The sequence below is a fragment of the Hypanus sabinus genome, unplaced genomic scaffold, assembly GCF_030144855.1.
Source record: "Hypanus sabinus isolate sHypSab1 unplaced genomic scaffold, sHypSab1.hap1 scaffold_164, whole genome shotgun sequence".
NCBI classification, from domain to species: Eukaryota; Metazoa; Chordata; class Chondrichthyes; order Myliobatiformes; family Dasyatidae; genus Hypanus; species Hypanus sabinus.
Window position 1 is genome coordinate 159,930 of NW_026779721.1, and position 15,126 is coordinate 175,055.

Consider the following 15,126-nt stretch of genomic DNA (forward strand, 5'->3'; position numbering starts at 1 on the left):
TGATATTGAGTATATTGTTTCTGGAAACCACTTTCTGCGTTAAAATAGCTGCAGATTTTTCTATACATACAAGAAAAAAAATGAGGTGTGCACATTGAACCGCTGCTTGCAGAAATTTTTAATGGCACCCTCACTACCCATAAGGGCCTGCGCGAAAAAAAATTGACCCGCATTGAAACACTGATGAAATGCGCAGCCGTCAGCGCTGTGACGTCTCCAAGTTTCAAGCATGCGCGCAGTACACAGAAGGCCTTGGAAATATCAGAGCAGGTAAGAGCGATCCTCTGACTTTTTGTCTTAAACACCGATTTCGGGTAATTCCTGAGAAATCCCAACACCATGACCTGCAATCCTGGGAGCTTCCGGCTGATGAGGGAATGGGAACCGATGGATCTCTCAGACAGAGCTGAGCTCCAGCCATCTAAATGCAAGGATTAGGAACCCGGAGAAAGGGAACAAAATCTTTTACATACGCAGTTGAGAAAATCACCTTTGTTCTGCCTCCAATCACAAGAGGAAAAACTGCAGATGCTGGAAATCCAAGCAACACACACGCAATGTCGGCGGAATTCAGCATTAGTACTCTTTTCCATAGATGCTGCCTGGCCTGCTGAGTTCCTCCAGCATTTTGTGTGTGTTGCTTTCTCTACCTCCTCTTGTTCTCGACTTTTCTACCGGTGAGAGCATGTTTTGTCCCATTCTCTCTGGGTACATAATGATATCAAACACTTTTGGCCTGGGCAACAAGTAACTTTCACATCACAAATGTGCCAGACTCCAGTGAGACAGGCTACTGTCCTTCCCTTCATATACATTGGCATTGCCATCACTGAGTTCACCACCGTCAGTCACCTGGGGGAGGGTTCAGGGGGAATATTTATGTAGAATACAGAAACTGGTGATACCTGTTTGCATTGCGGTGATACAAAAGTTGCTGGAGAATTTGTAAGTGGGAAGAAGTGGAGTGATATTTGGAAATCTGACTTTTTAAAGCGTAATTTAGCAAGCAAACCACATATGGACAAGATGCAAAAGCTTTGGTGAGAAAATCCTTCATTATCCATTACAGGCCTGCTACATAGATTGTGTGAGAGTGCAGATGAACTGGATCAAACCCAGAGGAGATCAAAGTTCCTATTGACAGTGATTTGCTAGCTGTGAAAATTAATACCTCTCTATATAAAATTCACTGTGCACATCTTGTCACTGGGTAAAAAATGCACAGTACAAGATTTATCTGCACACTGGATATTACAAATTATAGGGGATATTGGAGGGAAGGAGGGGAGACCTCCAGTGTCCCTGATGCCCTCACCTACTAGGTGTGCTTCCAGCTGCAGCTTGTAACCCTGCACTTTAATGTGTTGGATCTTGAAATGGGTGAATTCCAGATCATCCAGCAGTTGGAAGGGGGTGATAGATATGACATGAAGAGAAGTGAATTACACCCAAGGTGCAGGACATAGGAAACTGGTTGAGAGTCAGGAAGGGGAATGAGGTTAAATAGCCATCGAGAGTACTCTAGTGACCACTGGGGCGGAGTTTCAAGATGGCGACGTAAACATCTGCCTTTTAGGCGCTCTTCACTTTTCTAACTATAATCACCCTTTAATCAAATCTTTTCGAATTTAATCAAATGAGTTGATATTTTCGATTGACTTTATTTTCTTTTAAAACTATATTTGATCTAACTTTGCCGAACTTAAAATGGCTACAAGTAAGAAATCGTCTAAGGAGCCTTTATCTATTGATGCAATTTCTAATCTTCTGGACACTAAACTTGCAAGTTTGGATAGCAAGCTGGAAAGTAAAATGGCAAGTTTGGAAAGTAAAATGGCAAGTTTGGAAAACACGTTTACCACGAAAATGTCTGAACTTGAAGGAGCTGTTAAATCGCTTGATACTAAGTTTCAGTCACAGGCAGCGGATATTCAGCGGCATGAAGATAAGTTGGAGACCCTTGAAAAATTAATTGTTGAAAAAGCATGTACACTTGAGGAGTTGGATAAGAAGGTACAATCGACTCTTAAAGTTGTAAATCAGCTTAAGTTTAAAATTTCTGATCTTGAAAATCGATCTCGCAGACAGAATTTGCGTATTATCGGGTTTTCCGAAAAAGTTGAGTCCGGTGATTTAACTGAATTTTTCTCTAATTTACTATGGGAAATTTTCGGTGAAGGTTTGGAAACTAAACCTGTTATTGACCTTGCTCACAGAATTGCGAGGTTTTCAGCTGCGACTGATAAACCACGAGCAGTGATTGTTCGCCTTCATTATCCTCGTGAGAAAAAGCTTTTAATTCGATTAGCTCGTAAAAAAGGTATGACTTCCTACAAAAACTTTCAATTTCGAATTGTTGAGGATTATTCTTATGAGGTTATGAGAGCCAGAATCGCTTTTAAACCAGTGATGGCAGAGATTCACTCGATTGGACTTAAGACAAGCTTTAATGTATCCAGCGAAGCTTAGAATTGTGCTGGACGACAACAGTCAACGATTTTTCAACACTCCGGAAGAAGCGAAGAAATTTGTTGAAGAATTTCGATCTTCTACTGCAACTTGAACTATGTGTTATGTGGAAGATTTTTCGGAGAGAGGATATCTTTCTATTTTAAGTTTTAACCTATGAAGATGGGTTATAACTTTTTATTTTTTGATCTATGGGTCCGGTTTTTTTTTACTAGCATCATTGTTTATAGATGTTCTTTTTAATTTTGATAATATCCTTTTTTTTCTTTCTGTTTTGGTTATATACGTTTATATTTTGCAATAATGATTTACCTTTTTTTTTAAGATGTCGTTTCTTTTTCCCGTAAGATTCTGTTTTTTACAAGCATTTATCTGTTTGCCTGTACTCAGATATGGGACGAATGTTTTGGATTTTTGGGTTTTTTTATATATATATTGTACTGTTTATTATATCCCTTTTTTTTAATGTTATTTTGTCTTTTAACAGATTGCTGAACTCACATTTGTATTTAGTAATATGGCTTTTTCAAAATGGCGTTTCTTCTTCCCATAAGTCTTTGCTTTTGAAACGTCATCTTGTATTTGAATATGGGATTTTTTTTAAAGGTATATTACACTTTTAAATTTTGACGTTTATACTTTTTTTATTAATGATTGTTGTATTATATTAGTTTTCTTTTATTCTGATTGATATATATATATATATTTTTGCAACTCTATATCTTAATTTGGGTGTTATGTAGTTTTCTTTTAATCTTTTTTATATAGCTGCCATCTTGAAATGGGGGTAATATTAGTATTAGATTATGCGCCTGCCGCTTGGCTTTTTTTCGAAGAGTGGGGGGAGGGGGTAGGGATCTTTTTTCACGCTTTTGCTTTTTATTTTTTTTGCTTTTAGTTTATGGGCCAACTTTAAACTACTAATATTGTTGAGGTGTCATGTTCTCCGGTTGCTCCTGAATCAATTTTCCTCCTTCCTGAATTGTGGGTTATGTGTCTTTCTAACCTTTTATGATACACACAATTAATATTGGTATGATGGATAGATCTGTTAACTTTATCTCCTGGAATACTAATGGTTTAAATCATCCGATTAAACGTAAAAAAATATTTAAAGTATTCCATAGACTGAATGCTAATATTATCTTTGCACAGGAGACCCATATCAGGAGGGAGGATAATCAACGTTTTTTTAGGTTCTGAATGGTCAACAATTTCATTCGAATTGTACCGCTAAAATTAGGGGTGTGTCTATTTTTATAGATCCCTCAATATCGTTTACACATCATGAAATTATCTCTGACCCACAGGGTAGATTTTTGTTGATAACTGGCTTACTCTTCCATCGGAAAGTTGTTCTAGTTAATATTTATGCTCCAAACTTTGACTGCCCTGAATTTTTTAAACGTTTATTTACCTCTCTTCCTAATCTAAATGAATATATGTTGATAATGGGTGGAGATTTTAATTGTTGTTTGAATCCTTCGATGGATAGATCTAAATCTATTCGTACTCTTCCGAATAGATCAGCCCTACTTATTAATTCATTTATGGTTGACTCGGGAATTACAGAAATATGGCGGTTTTTGAACCCTAAAGATAAAGAATTTTCATTTTTTTCACATGTATATCATAGCTATTCTAGAATTGACTATTTTCTTATTGATCATCGGTTATTAACGGATGTTATTGATTGTAAATATGATTCTATTACTATTTCGGATCATGCACCTTTGAAGTTATCTATTAAGATTTCGGACTATTCCAATAATACCAGATCTTGGAGGCTTAACGCTACTTTGCTTCAAGACCCAGAATTTATTACTTATATAAAACAGCAAATTGACTTGTTCTTCTCTACAAACTGTACTGAAGAAATCGACAGAGGAATACTTTGGGACTCTTTTAAGGCTTTTATTCGTGGTCAAATTATCTCATATTCTGCTGGTAAAAGAAAACAAAGATATTTAGATATTGCTTTATTGGTGGATAAAATCAAGGAAATTGATAAGATTTATTCCGTGACTCCTACCAAAGAACTTTATAAGAAGAGAGTTGAGCTTCAAATGGAACATAGTTTACTATTATCTTCTTCAATTGAAAATCAATTAATTAGGACCAGGGCTCAATTTTATATTCATAGTGACCGTACTGGTAAACTGTTAGCTAATCAATTAAAGGCTATCTCGACTAAGCGACAAATTATTAAAATTCGCAAATCAGACGGTAATTTAACTACTGATCATAAAGAAATTAATAATACCTTTCAAGATTTTTATAAATCTTTATATCATTCAGAATTTGATGGTGACCAGTCCATGATAGATAATTTTTTTAACAATTTGAATATTCCTAAACTGACTGATGAAGACCATAGCCTGTTAGATGCTCCTATTTCTATGGTGGAAATAGGAGAGGCTATCTCATCAATGAATTCAGGGAAAGCTCCTGGTCCTGATGGTTATATAGTAGAATTTTTTAAAACTTTTTCTTCTTTGCTTTCTCCTTGGTTATGTGAAATTTTTAATGATGCGTTTGCTAAGAAGAGATTACCTCAATCTTTTTATGAAGCTAATATTTCTCTAATTCTTAAAAAAGATAAAGATCCTACTTTATGTACATCTTATCGCCCTACATCACTATTAAATGTAGATTCTAAGATTCTTACAAAAATTTTAGCTATTAGATTAGAAGAAGTACTATCTCAGATTATTTCAGAAGATCAAACTGGTTTTATGAGGAATCGGTATTCCTTTTTTAATGTTAGAAAATTGATTAATATAATTCATACTTCACCACCCACAATCCCAGAATGTGTTATTTCATTAGATGCTGAAAAAGCTTTTGAAAGAGTTGAATGGATATATTTATTTAATACATTGAGAAATTTTAATTTTAGTCCTAACTTTATATCATGGATTAAATTAATATATCATAAACCTGCTGCTTCTGTTTTTACAAATAACTACAGATCCTCTTTTTTTCAATTATCTCGTGGTACGAGACAAGGCTGTCCCTTAAGTCCTTTATTATTTAATATTGCATTAGAACCTTTAGCTATTGCTATTCGTGAATCTCCTAATATTTTTGGTATTACCCGTAATGAGAAGTTATACAAATTATCTCTTTATGCTGATGATTTGCTGTTATATATTTCTGACCCTGATAGGTCTGTTCCTGCTATTTTATCCTTGTTGGTTCAATTTGGTACTTTTTCTGGTTATAAACTAAAGTTAGATAAGAGTGAATTATTTCCTTTAAATGCACAAACTTTATTGAGTGATAGGATACCATTTAAAGTTGTTACTGATAACTTTACCTATCTAGGTATAAAAATTACCAAGAAATATAAAGATTTATTTAGACTGAATTTTTTACCTATGCTTCATCAAATTCATCAACTTACTACAAGATGGTCTCCTTTGTTTTTATCATTAATTGGTCGGATTAATGCTATTAAAATAATGATTTTACCGAAATTTTTATACTTATTTCAAGCCCTACCAGTTTTTATTCCTAAATCTTTTTTTGATAACATTGATTCAAAAATTTCCTCATTTGTGTGGCAAAATAAAAACCCTAGGTTAAGTAAAAAGCAATTACAAAAATCAAAAAAAGCTGGTGGTTTAGCTTTACCCAATTTTAGATTTTATTATTGGGCAAATAATATTCGTAATTTATTGTATTGGAAACTAGATTTGGATTCACCACTGTGCCCACAGTGGGTAAATTTGGAATGTAATGAGGTAAAGGGATATTCTCTATTCTCTGTTCTTGGTTCTTGTCTTCCTGCGGATTTAGTTAAATTTAATAAACAAATATTTAATCCTGTTATTAAACATACATTACGAATTTGGTTTCAATTTCGTAAGTTTTTTATTTTGAAAAACTTTGTTCTTGATAGCCCTATCTTATTTAATTTTTTTTTCATACTCTCCTGGACAGATCAAGCTTTTAACATATGGAAAAGGAAAGGTATAAAATGTTTTCGTGATCTCTTTTTTGAAGATACTTTGATGTCATTTGATCAACTTTCCAACAAATTTGAATGACCTAAATCTAATTTTTTTCAGATATTTACAAATTAGAAATTTCTTACATAAAGTTTTACCATCTTTTTCTAATTTAACTTTGGTGGACATTACAGATTTGATTTTTACCTTAAATCCTTGTCAGAAGGGATTAGTAGCTTTTATTTATAATATGATTATGAAGATACAACCAGAAATATCAGTTAGAATTAAACAAGAATGGGAAAAAGAACTTCAATATAACATATCAACAGATAAATGGGAAAAAATTTTGCAAATGGTTAATTCTTCTTCTATATGTGCTAAACATGCTTTAATACAATTTAAAATTGTACATAGAGCTCATATGTCTAAAGATAAACTTGCTCGATTCTATTCTCATATTAACCCTCAATGTGACAGATGTCATTCAGAAGTGGCCTCATTGACCCATATGTTCTGGTCATGTCCCACTTTACATAATTATTGGAAGGACATATTTACTACTATTTCCTCAATTTGGAATATAGATTTACAACCTCATTTTATTACTGCAATTTTTGGCATACCAAATGAAGATGGTAATCAGTTTTCCCCTTCAATCAGACGAATGATTGCTTTTGTAACATTAATGGCCGGAAGGTCTATATTACAAAATTGGAAAGAAGTAAATCCTCCTACCACATTTCAATGGCTTTCTCAAACTATTTCTTATCTGAGTTTGGAAAAAATTAGAAGCACTATTTTTGACTCATCAATTAAATTTGAAGAAACTTGGAGACCGTTTATTCGACATTTTCATATGAATTAATTTGGCCTTTTCCAGACCTTCTTTCTGCTTATTCATGTTCAGGTATGGAGTTCCGGAGTTCTTTGACACTATCATATACTTGTAAACTGTTATTATTGCCCATGTTAGTTTAGTTTTTTAATATATATTTTTTCACATATTTTTAATATTTTCTTTTCTTTTTTAATGGTTATTTTTGTTTTTTTTTTCATATAATCATGTGGACTTGATTGATTAAGGTATTTTCTTCTGTTGATGTTTAGTAGGATATTGTTATCTTATTATCAATGTGATTTCAAGTCTATTGCATTCATAATTTACTCATTATTATGTTATGTTTTTTGTGTATATATGAAGATCAATAAAAAAGATTGAAAAAGAAAGAAAGAGAGTACTCTAGTGACCATGCCCTACAACAACGGGTGGAACACTTTAGAAACTGTTGGGGGGAGGAAATTCAAAGGGCTGATAAATGGATTTGTTAGTTAGGGGAACAGAACAAGTGGCGACTAATATCTTAGTGGTAAGGCTTACTAGAGGTAGTGGCGGGTGCTGATATGGTTAAAGTAAGTTGTAGGGGGAATGGGAGCTAAAATGACAGAACAGATAGTGGAGATGGTGAATTGAATTGACTTTATTATGTACATCCTTCATATAGATGTGCAGAAATATTTACGTTATGTTACTATCTAAATATGCAATGTGTAATTTAAATTGATTTATAATAATTAGTTTATATATAGGACAGTCAAGAAAACATAGAAATCAATTAATCAGTCTGATGGCCTGGTGGAAGATGATGTCCCAGAGCTTGCTGTTCCTTTTGCTGGTTTACCATTTCCTGGATGGTAGCAGCAGCAGGAACAGTTTGTGGTTGTGGTGAATTTGGTCCCCGATATTCTTTGGGCTGTTTTTACACACCTCCATACCCCTACTATCCAGGCTCCCATCCAAACTTCTTTTAAATGGTGAAACTGTGCTCATATTCACCACTTGTGCTGACATCTCATTCCACACTCTCACAATCATTTCAGTAAACAGCTTTTCCAAATGTTTCCATTAAATTTTCACCCTCCCCACTGACCCATGACCTCTGGTTGTCATCCCACCCAACCTCAGTGGAAAAAGCTGCTTGCATTTACCCTATCTATACTCTCTTGATATTCTGTACTTCTAACAAATCCTCAAAGCAATGTATAATTTCCTTGTTTATGTTTAGAGCCTTTTCTAGGTGTACAGGATGATGAGGGGCATTGATCGCGTGCACAGCCAGAGGTTTGTTTTCCCAGGGCTGAAATCTCTAACACGAGGGAGCAGAGTTTTAAGGTGCTTGGAAATAGATACCGAGGGGAAGTCAGGGGTAAGTTTTTTACACAGAGAGTTGTAGGTGCATGGAATGCACTGCCAGATATTTGTATGAGATTGTTTCAGTTACTGTGGGGCCAGGATCCCATGCAGCTCAGTGGGAACAGGGAATAATACCAATGGAGAGTCAAACTGAGCCAGGTTGCAGATTGGAGATGGCAGAAATGCCCCATTCTTACAGAGACAGGAAGAACACCAGAGAGTTTGATGGTCATTCCAAATACCAGCACTGTGCACAGTTAGAAGATGATTTCTCTGTCCTATTTGGGTTAAACCTCACTGTAGCTGTGTGATGTCAGATCACACCTTGGCAACTCAAGTGATCTCATCTGAAATGTTGTCTTAAACCCATTGATGGATTTTGTAAATCTTTTTCAGGTTAAAAATGGCAAGGAATTTGTCTACGGGAATCTCGAACACAAAACACCAGTTTTGCTGTCTCTGTCCAGATACATAAGAAGTGGAGCAAGGGATTCACTCGATCATCCTTCCTGCTCAGACTGTGGGGAGGGATTCACTCGGTCATCTGAACGACTGGCACACCGGTCATTTTAAACAGGTGAGGAACCCATTCATCTGCTCAGACAGTGGGAATGGATACAGTTGGTCATTTCATCTGAAGGGACATCACCAAGTTCACACTGGGACAAGGCCATTCACCTATTCTGTGTGTGAGAAGGGATTCAGTCGGTCATCCCACCTGTGGACACACCAGTCAGTTCACACTGGGCAGAGGCTGGTCCTTTGGTGAATTTGGGGAAGGATTCACTCGGTCATCTGACCTAATGGTTCACTAGCAAATTCACTCCGGGGAGCGGCCGTTCACCTGCTCAGACTGTCGGAAGGGATTCACTTGGTCATCCACCCAAATGGCTCACCAACGAGTTCACACTGGGCAGTGGCGGTTCACCTGCTCAGACTGTGGGAAGGGATTCACTTGGTCATACCAACTGAAGGTGCATCAGAGAGTTCACACTGGAGAGAGAACATTCACCTGCTCAGACTGTGGGAAGGGATTCATTCGGTGATCTGAACTGAAGGTACATCAGAGAGTTCACACTGGGGAGAAGCCGCTCTCCTGCTCAGACTGTGGGAAGGGATTCACTCAGTCATCTGAACTGAAGGCACATGAGAGAATTCACACTGGAGAGAGGCCATTCACCTGCTCAGACTGTGGGAAGGGATTCACTCGGTCATCCACCCTAATGGTACACCAACGAGTTCACAACGGGCAGCCGCCATTCACCTGCTCGGACTGTGGGAAGGGATTCATTTGGTCATGCCAACTGAAGGTACATCAACGAGTTCACACTGGGGAGAGGCCGTTCACCTGCTCGGACTGTGGGAAGAGATTCACTTGCTCATCTGAACTGAAGGTGCATCAGAGAGTTCACACTGGAGAGAGACCTTTCACCTGCTCAGACTGTGGGAAGGGATTCATTCGGTCATCTGAACTGAAGGTACATCAGAGAGTTCACACTGGAGAGAGGCCATTCAACTGCTCAGACTGTGGGAAGGGATTCACTCAGTCATTTAAGCTGAAAGTACATCAGCGAGTTCACACTGGGGAGCGGCCATTCACCTGCTTAGAGTGTGGGAAGGGATTCACTCAGTCTGCCCACCTACGAGCACACAGGTCAGTTCACACTGGGGAGAGGCTGTTTACCTGTTTGTACTGTGGGGAGGGATTCATTTTGTCAACTCAGCTACTGAGACACCAGTCAGTTCATAGTGGGGAGAGGCCATTCACCTGCTCAGACTGTGGGAAGGGATTCACTCAGTCATACACCCTAATGGCTCACCAGCGAGTTCACACCGCGGAGCGGCCGTTCACCTGTTTGGACTGTGGGAAGGGATTCACTTGCTCATCTAAACTGAAGCTACATCAGAGAGTTCACACTGGAGAGAGGCCATTCACCTGCTTAGGCTGTGGGAAGGGATTCATCACATCATCTGAACTGAAGGTACATCGGAGAGTTCACACCAGAGAGAGGCCATTCACCTGCTCAGACTGTGGGAAGGGATTCACTGGGTCATCCCAACTACAAGCACACCAGTCAATTCACACTGGGGAGAGGCCATTCACCTGCTCAGTCTGCGGGAAGGGATTCAGTCAGTCATCTAATCTGAAGGTACACCTGCGAGTTCACACTGGGAAGAAGCCATTCACCGTCTGAAGCCTGAATTTTACCTCTGCATAGACGCTACTTGTGTGTTCTTGTGCCTGTGTCACTCTGCCAAAACGCTAGTTGGCGTTGGGGTTCTATGCTACTGTGTTGCATTGACTCGTGCTGAGTTGGGAACGATGGCGACTGCTGACTACATCTTGTTGGAGTTCGAGCTAATCGATGTTGAACAAGAGTTACTTTTATTGAAATTACTGCAGCGCAGGAAAGAGAGAAGTTTTTCCATTACTTTGTGCAGTCCACAATGTCCAAACCGATGTTTGTGAAAATTTCTTTGCACGAATTTGATGCCATTTTCAAGTGTTTATTCTCTGCCGTTGAAGAGTCATGCAAATGTACATATTTTCTGACTACATCACTTATCCTTTCCTCGACTTGGTCCACTTTCCAACTTCGAAGCAACTGGAAATTCATAGGATGAAACTGGCTGCTGCCAAGTGAACCATTCACAGTTCTTGCGGTCTGTGTCACCACGACGCATAGCTACATTTTTGGGAATGTGCACGTTAGGCTACATTAGGTAAAAGACTTTCTTGGAGGCGCTACATGGAGTGGTTAGCTTTCGGGCCTTGCTCCACTCATTTTAAATTGTCTTACCACCCCTTTAATATCTTTATCAAAGTGTTTATAACAGTTTTATATGTTTGAATTTGGATTTTAATCGACTGAAATGGCTTATAGAGGAAGAAAGGCATTAGCTGAAGGCGAGGAAACTGGCAATGGAAATGGGAAGAAAGAAGATGTCTTTGAACCGCCTAAAGAGTTTCAACTTACTTTACAGGCTATCTCGAATCTTTTGGATGAAAAACTGGATAAAAGGTTTACTACTTTGGAAGTATGGTTCAAGGAGAGCTAAGGTGGATTGGCAACACTTGAAAAGAAGAATGAAAAACAGCAGTGACAAATTTCAGTGCCTTATAAGCTGGAAAACAGAGAGATCACAAATTGAATTCTTTGGAAAAGAAACGAACTTCGATCACTCATACATTGGAGCAGAATAAAGTCAGGTTTACTGATTTGGAGAGTCGAAGCCACAGACTGAATTTGCGAATAATAGACTCAGTGAGGACATTGAGAGCAGGGATCTTACTCATTTTTTTCTCAATTCTGAATGGAGGTCTTTGGCTCAGAGGTTTTTCTTCTCTTCCTGCGCTCGACCGCACACATCGGGCGCTGAAACCAAAACCGTCGAAAGGGTTAAAACCGCGTCATGTAATTCTACGATGTCACAATGTGAATACTAAGGAGCTCTTCATTCCGATTGCTCATCAGAAAGGAGTTACTGAGCATCAGCATCTTTAGTTTCATTTTGCTGAAGATTGTTGTCCTGAGGTTATGCAAGAAAGATCGCGTTTTAAAATGGTGATGTCAGAATTATATCAGAGGATTCTTCATCTGGCTTTGTTATATCCCTTTCACCTAAGGGTTGTTCTGCCTCATAGATCATTTAAATGGTTACAATCCATGGATGAAGCAAAACAATTTCTCGAAGATCTAAGCTTGAATGCAGATGTTTAATATTTTGAAGATCAATATTTGTGTTTGGATGTCTATAAAATTTACCATTCCTTTATGTCTGTGTATATCTGGTTTATTTGTTAACAACCAAATTTATTAGTTAATAAATTTGGACACTTTAGAACTTCGCCCTTGGGTTGATTACAGTCGTACTGTGTTCTGATGTACGGATATTTATTATGTTTCCATGTTAAAGTTCCTTTCTTTTACATTCATTGTTTTAGTTTTTTTATTTTTAATTGTTTGCTTTTGAAAATTAATAAGACTCTGATTTGCTGAATTTTTTTTTCTTGAAGTATTATTAAGATTGTATTTTGTGTCATTTTTAAAGACGTCATTTAAAACGGTCTGCAATAGGCTGTTTTCTCTGAAATGTGTTTGACATTCCTCATAATTTTTTGACTATGGATGGTTTGTTTATATTTTTGTAATTTGGAGATTTTTCCTCATGGGAGATGGGGGTAGTGAGGTTCTTAGATAGTTCTCTGGCTCTCTATTGGCCAGGTTTTTGGTCTTTGTGGGTGGGGGAATAGGGCTATTAGTCTAGTATTTTTCTTTTGGGCTGAATTGAATCTACAAAAATGTCTCTGTTGTCATATCTTCTGGTTCCTCTTTAAACTTTCCCTCTTCCTGATTCGTTTCCTATGCAATATGGTTAACACTTTACATACTACACTGTTTATTTAAGGACAATGGATATCATTAATTATTTTGGAATTATTAATTTTGTTTCATGGAATACAAATGGTTTGAATCATCCAATTAAATGCAAGAAGATTTTTAGAGTTTTTCATAGACTGAATGCTCAGATTATGTTTGTGCAGGAGGCTCGGGTGAGGAAGAATGATAATCAGTACTTCTTTAGGTTTTGAAAAGGCCAACAGTTTCACTCATTGACTAAGGTGAAAGGTGTTTCTTTTTTCTAGACTCCTGAAACTCATTTCTTCACTATGATACAATTTCAGACCCATATTGTAGATCTCTATTAGACACTGGTTAACTTTATAAAGATAAATTAGTTTTGGTTAATAGTTATGCACTGAATACTGACTATCCTGAATTCTTTAAGCACGTTTTTGTATTTTTTCTCAATTTAAATGAATATATGGTAATATTGGGTGGAGATTTTAATTGTTGTCTGAATCCTATGATGAATGGTGGTTCAACTCTATGTTACTTCATGGCATAAGTTTTGTTAATTTCATTAAAGAACAGATTGCCTTTTTTCTTTTCTACTAACTCAATGGAAGAAATTTTCAGTGGGATATTATGCAATACCTTTAAATCATATATCTGAGGGCAAATTATCTCATACTCTGCTGGTTTGAAAAAACAAATTCTTAATGAAATATGTACATTGGTTAATAATATTAAAGAAATTGATAGAAAATATTCTTTTGCTCCCATTTTAAATCTTTATAAAGAGAGAATTGAACTTCAGATGCAACATCGTTTGTTATTAGCATCCCCGATTGAAGATCAGTTACTTAAAACTAAGAGTCGATTTTATAAATATGGTAATAGATCAGGAAAATTATTGGGTGACCAATTAAAAGTGATTTGGCAAAACTTCAGATTAATAGGGTTTGCAAACGGGAAGGTATTTTGACGGTTGACCATGGTGAAGTTAACAAATCTTTTCAAGAATTTTATAACAATTAGAATTTCCTGATGATTCTACCATATTGCATGAATTTTAAAAGAAATTAAGTATTCTGAAATAATCAGTTAATGAACGTTTAGTATTAGTCACACCCATTACTGAAGGGGAAGTAAGCAATTTAGTCAATGAATTCTGGTAAAGCACCTGGTCTGGATGGTATACTGCTGAATTTTTCAAATCTTTTTCTGATTTACTTTCTCCTGGTTAGGTAAAAATTTTAAAGATGCTTCATTTATAGGTAAATTACCACAATCCTTTTATGAAGCATCTATTTCTTTAATTCCTAAAAATGATAAAGATCTCACTGAATGTGCATCATACAGACCTCGATCTTTGTTGAATGTGGAATCTAAAATTCTTTCTAAAATATTAGCAATTAGATTGAAGAAGGTATTGCCAAAAAATTGTCTCTGAGGATCAGACAGGATTTATTAAAAATCATTATTCACATTTTAATGTTTGGAGATTAATGAACATTGTATACACTATTTTATCTAAGACTCCAAAATGTTATCTTGCTCGAAAACGAGAAGGCGTTTTATACACTTGAATGGGAATTTTTTTTACTATATTTGATAAATCTAATTTTAGCCCAAAATTTATATTTTGGATCCAATTGATATATCATATACTTTTGGCGTCTGTTTCACTAATAATCAGAGATCCCCTTTCTTCAGGCTTTTCCAAGGTACTAGACAAAGCTGACCTTTGAGACTCTTACTATCAGCCCTTGGCATCCCTATTCATGATTCACCCAACTTATTTGGTGGTACGCATGGGAATGGGACGCATAAAGTATCGCAATATGCAGATGAACTGTCACTATATATTTCTAATCCAGAGAAATCCATTCCTGCAGTAATAACACGACTTCCTCAGTTTAGTAGTTTTCCTGCCTATAAACTGATTCTGAATAAAAGTGTGCTTAATCCATTAAATATGCAATTCACAATGAGTAGACAGTCATCATTTAGATTGGTTGCTGATTATTTATTTGGGTGTTAAAATTACTAAGAATCGCAACAATTTATTTAAAGTTAATGTTTACCCTTAATTGATCATGTTAAACAATTGTTTACTAAATGGTCCCCATTGTCCTTATCCTTGATTGGTTACATTAATGCT

At 36.5% G+C, this 15,126-nt stretch overlaps 1 protein-coding gene across 1 annotated transcript; it reads left to right on the forward strand.

The window, feature by feature from the left end:
- The first annotated feature begins 231 nt into the window (after positions 1–231).
- LOC132387215 (zinc finger protein 112-like) lies at positions 232–13,132 on the forward strand. The gene is made up of 2 exons (XM_059959566.1): positions 232–270; positions 9,013–13,132. Exon 2 carries the CDS (start codon positions 9,840–9,842, stop codon positions 10,809–10,811), a length of 972 nt encoding a protein of 323 aa, XP_059815549.1. The 5' UTR covers positions 232–270; positions 9,013–9,839; the 3' UTR covers positions 10,812–13,132.
- The last annotated feature ends 1,994 nt before the right edge of the window (positions 13,133–15,126 follow it).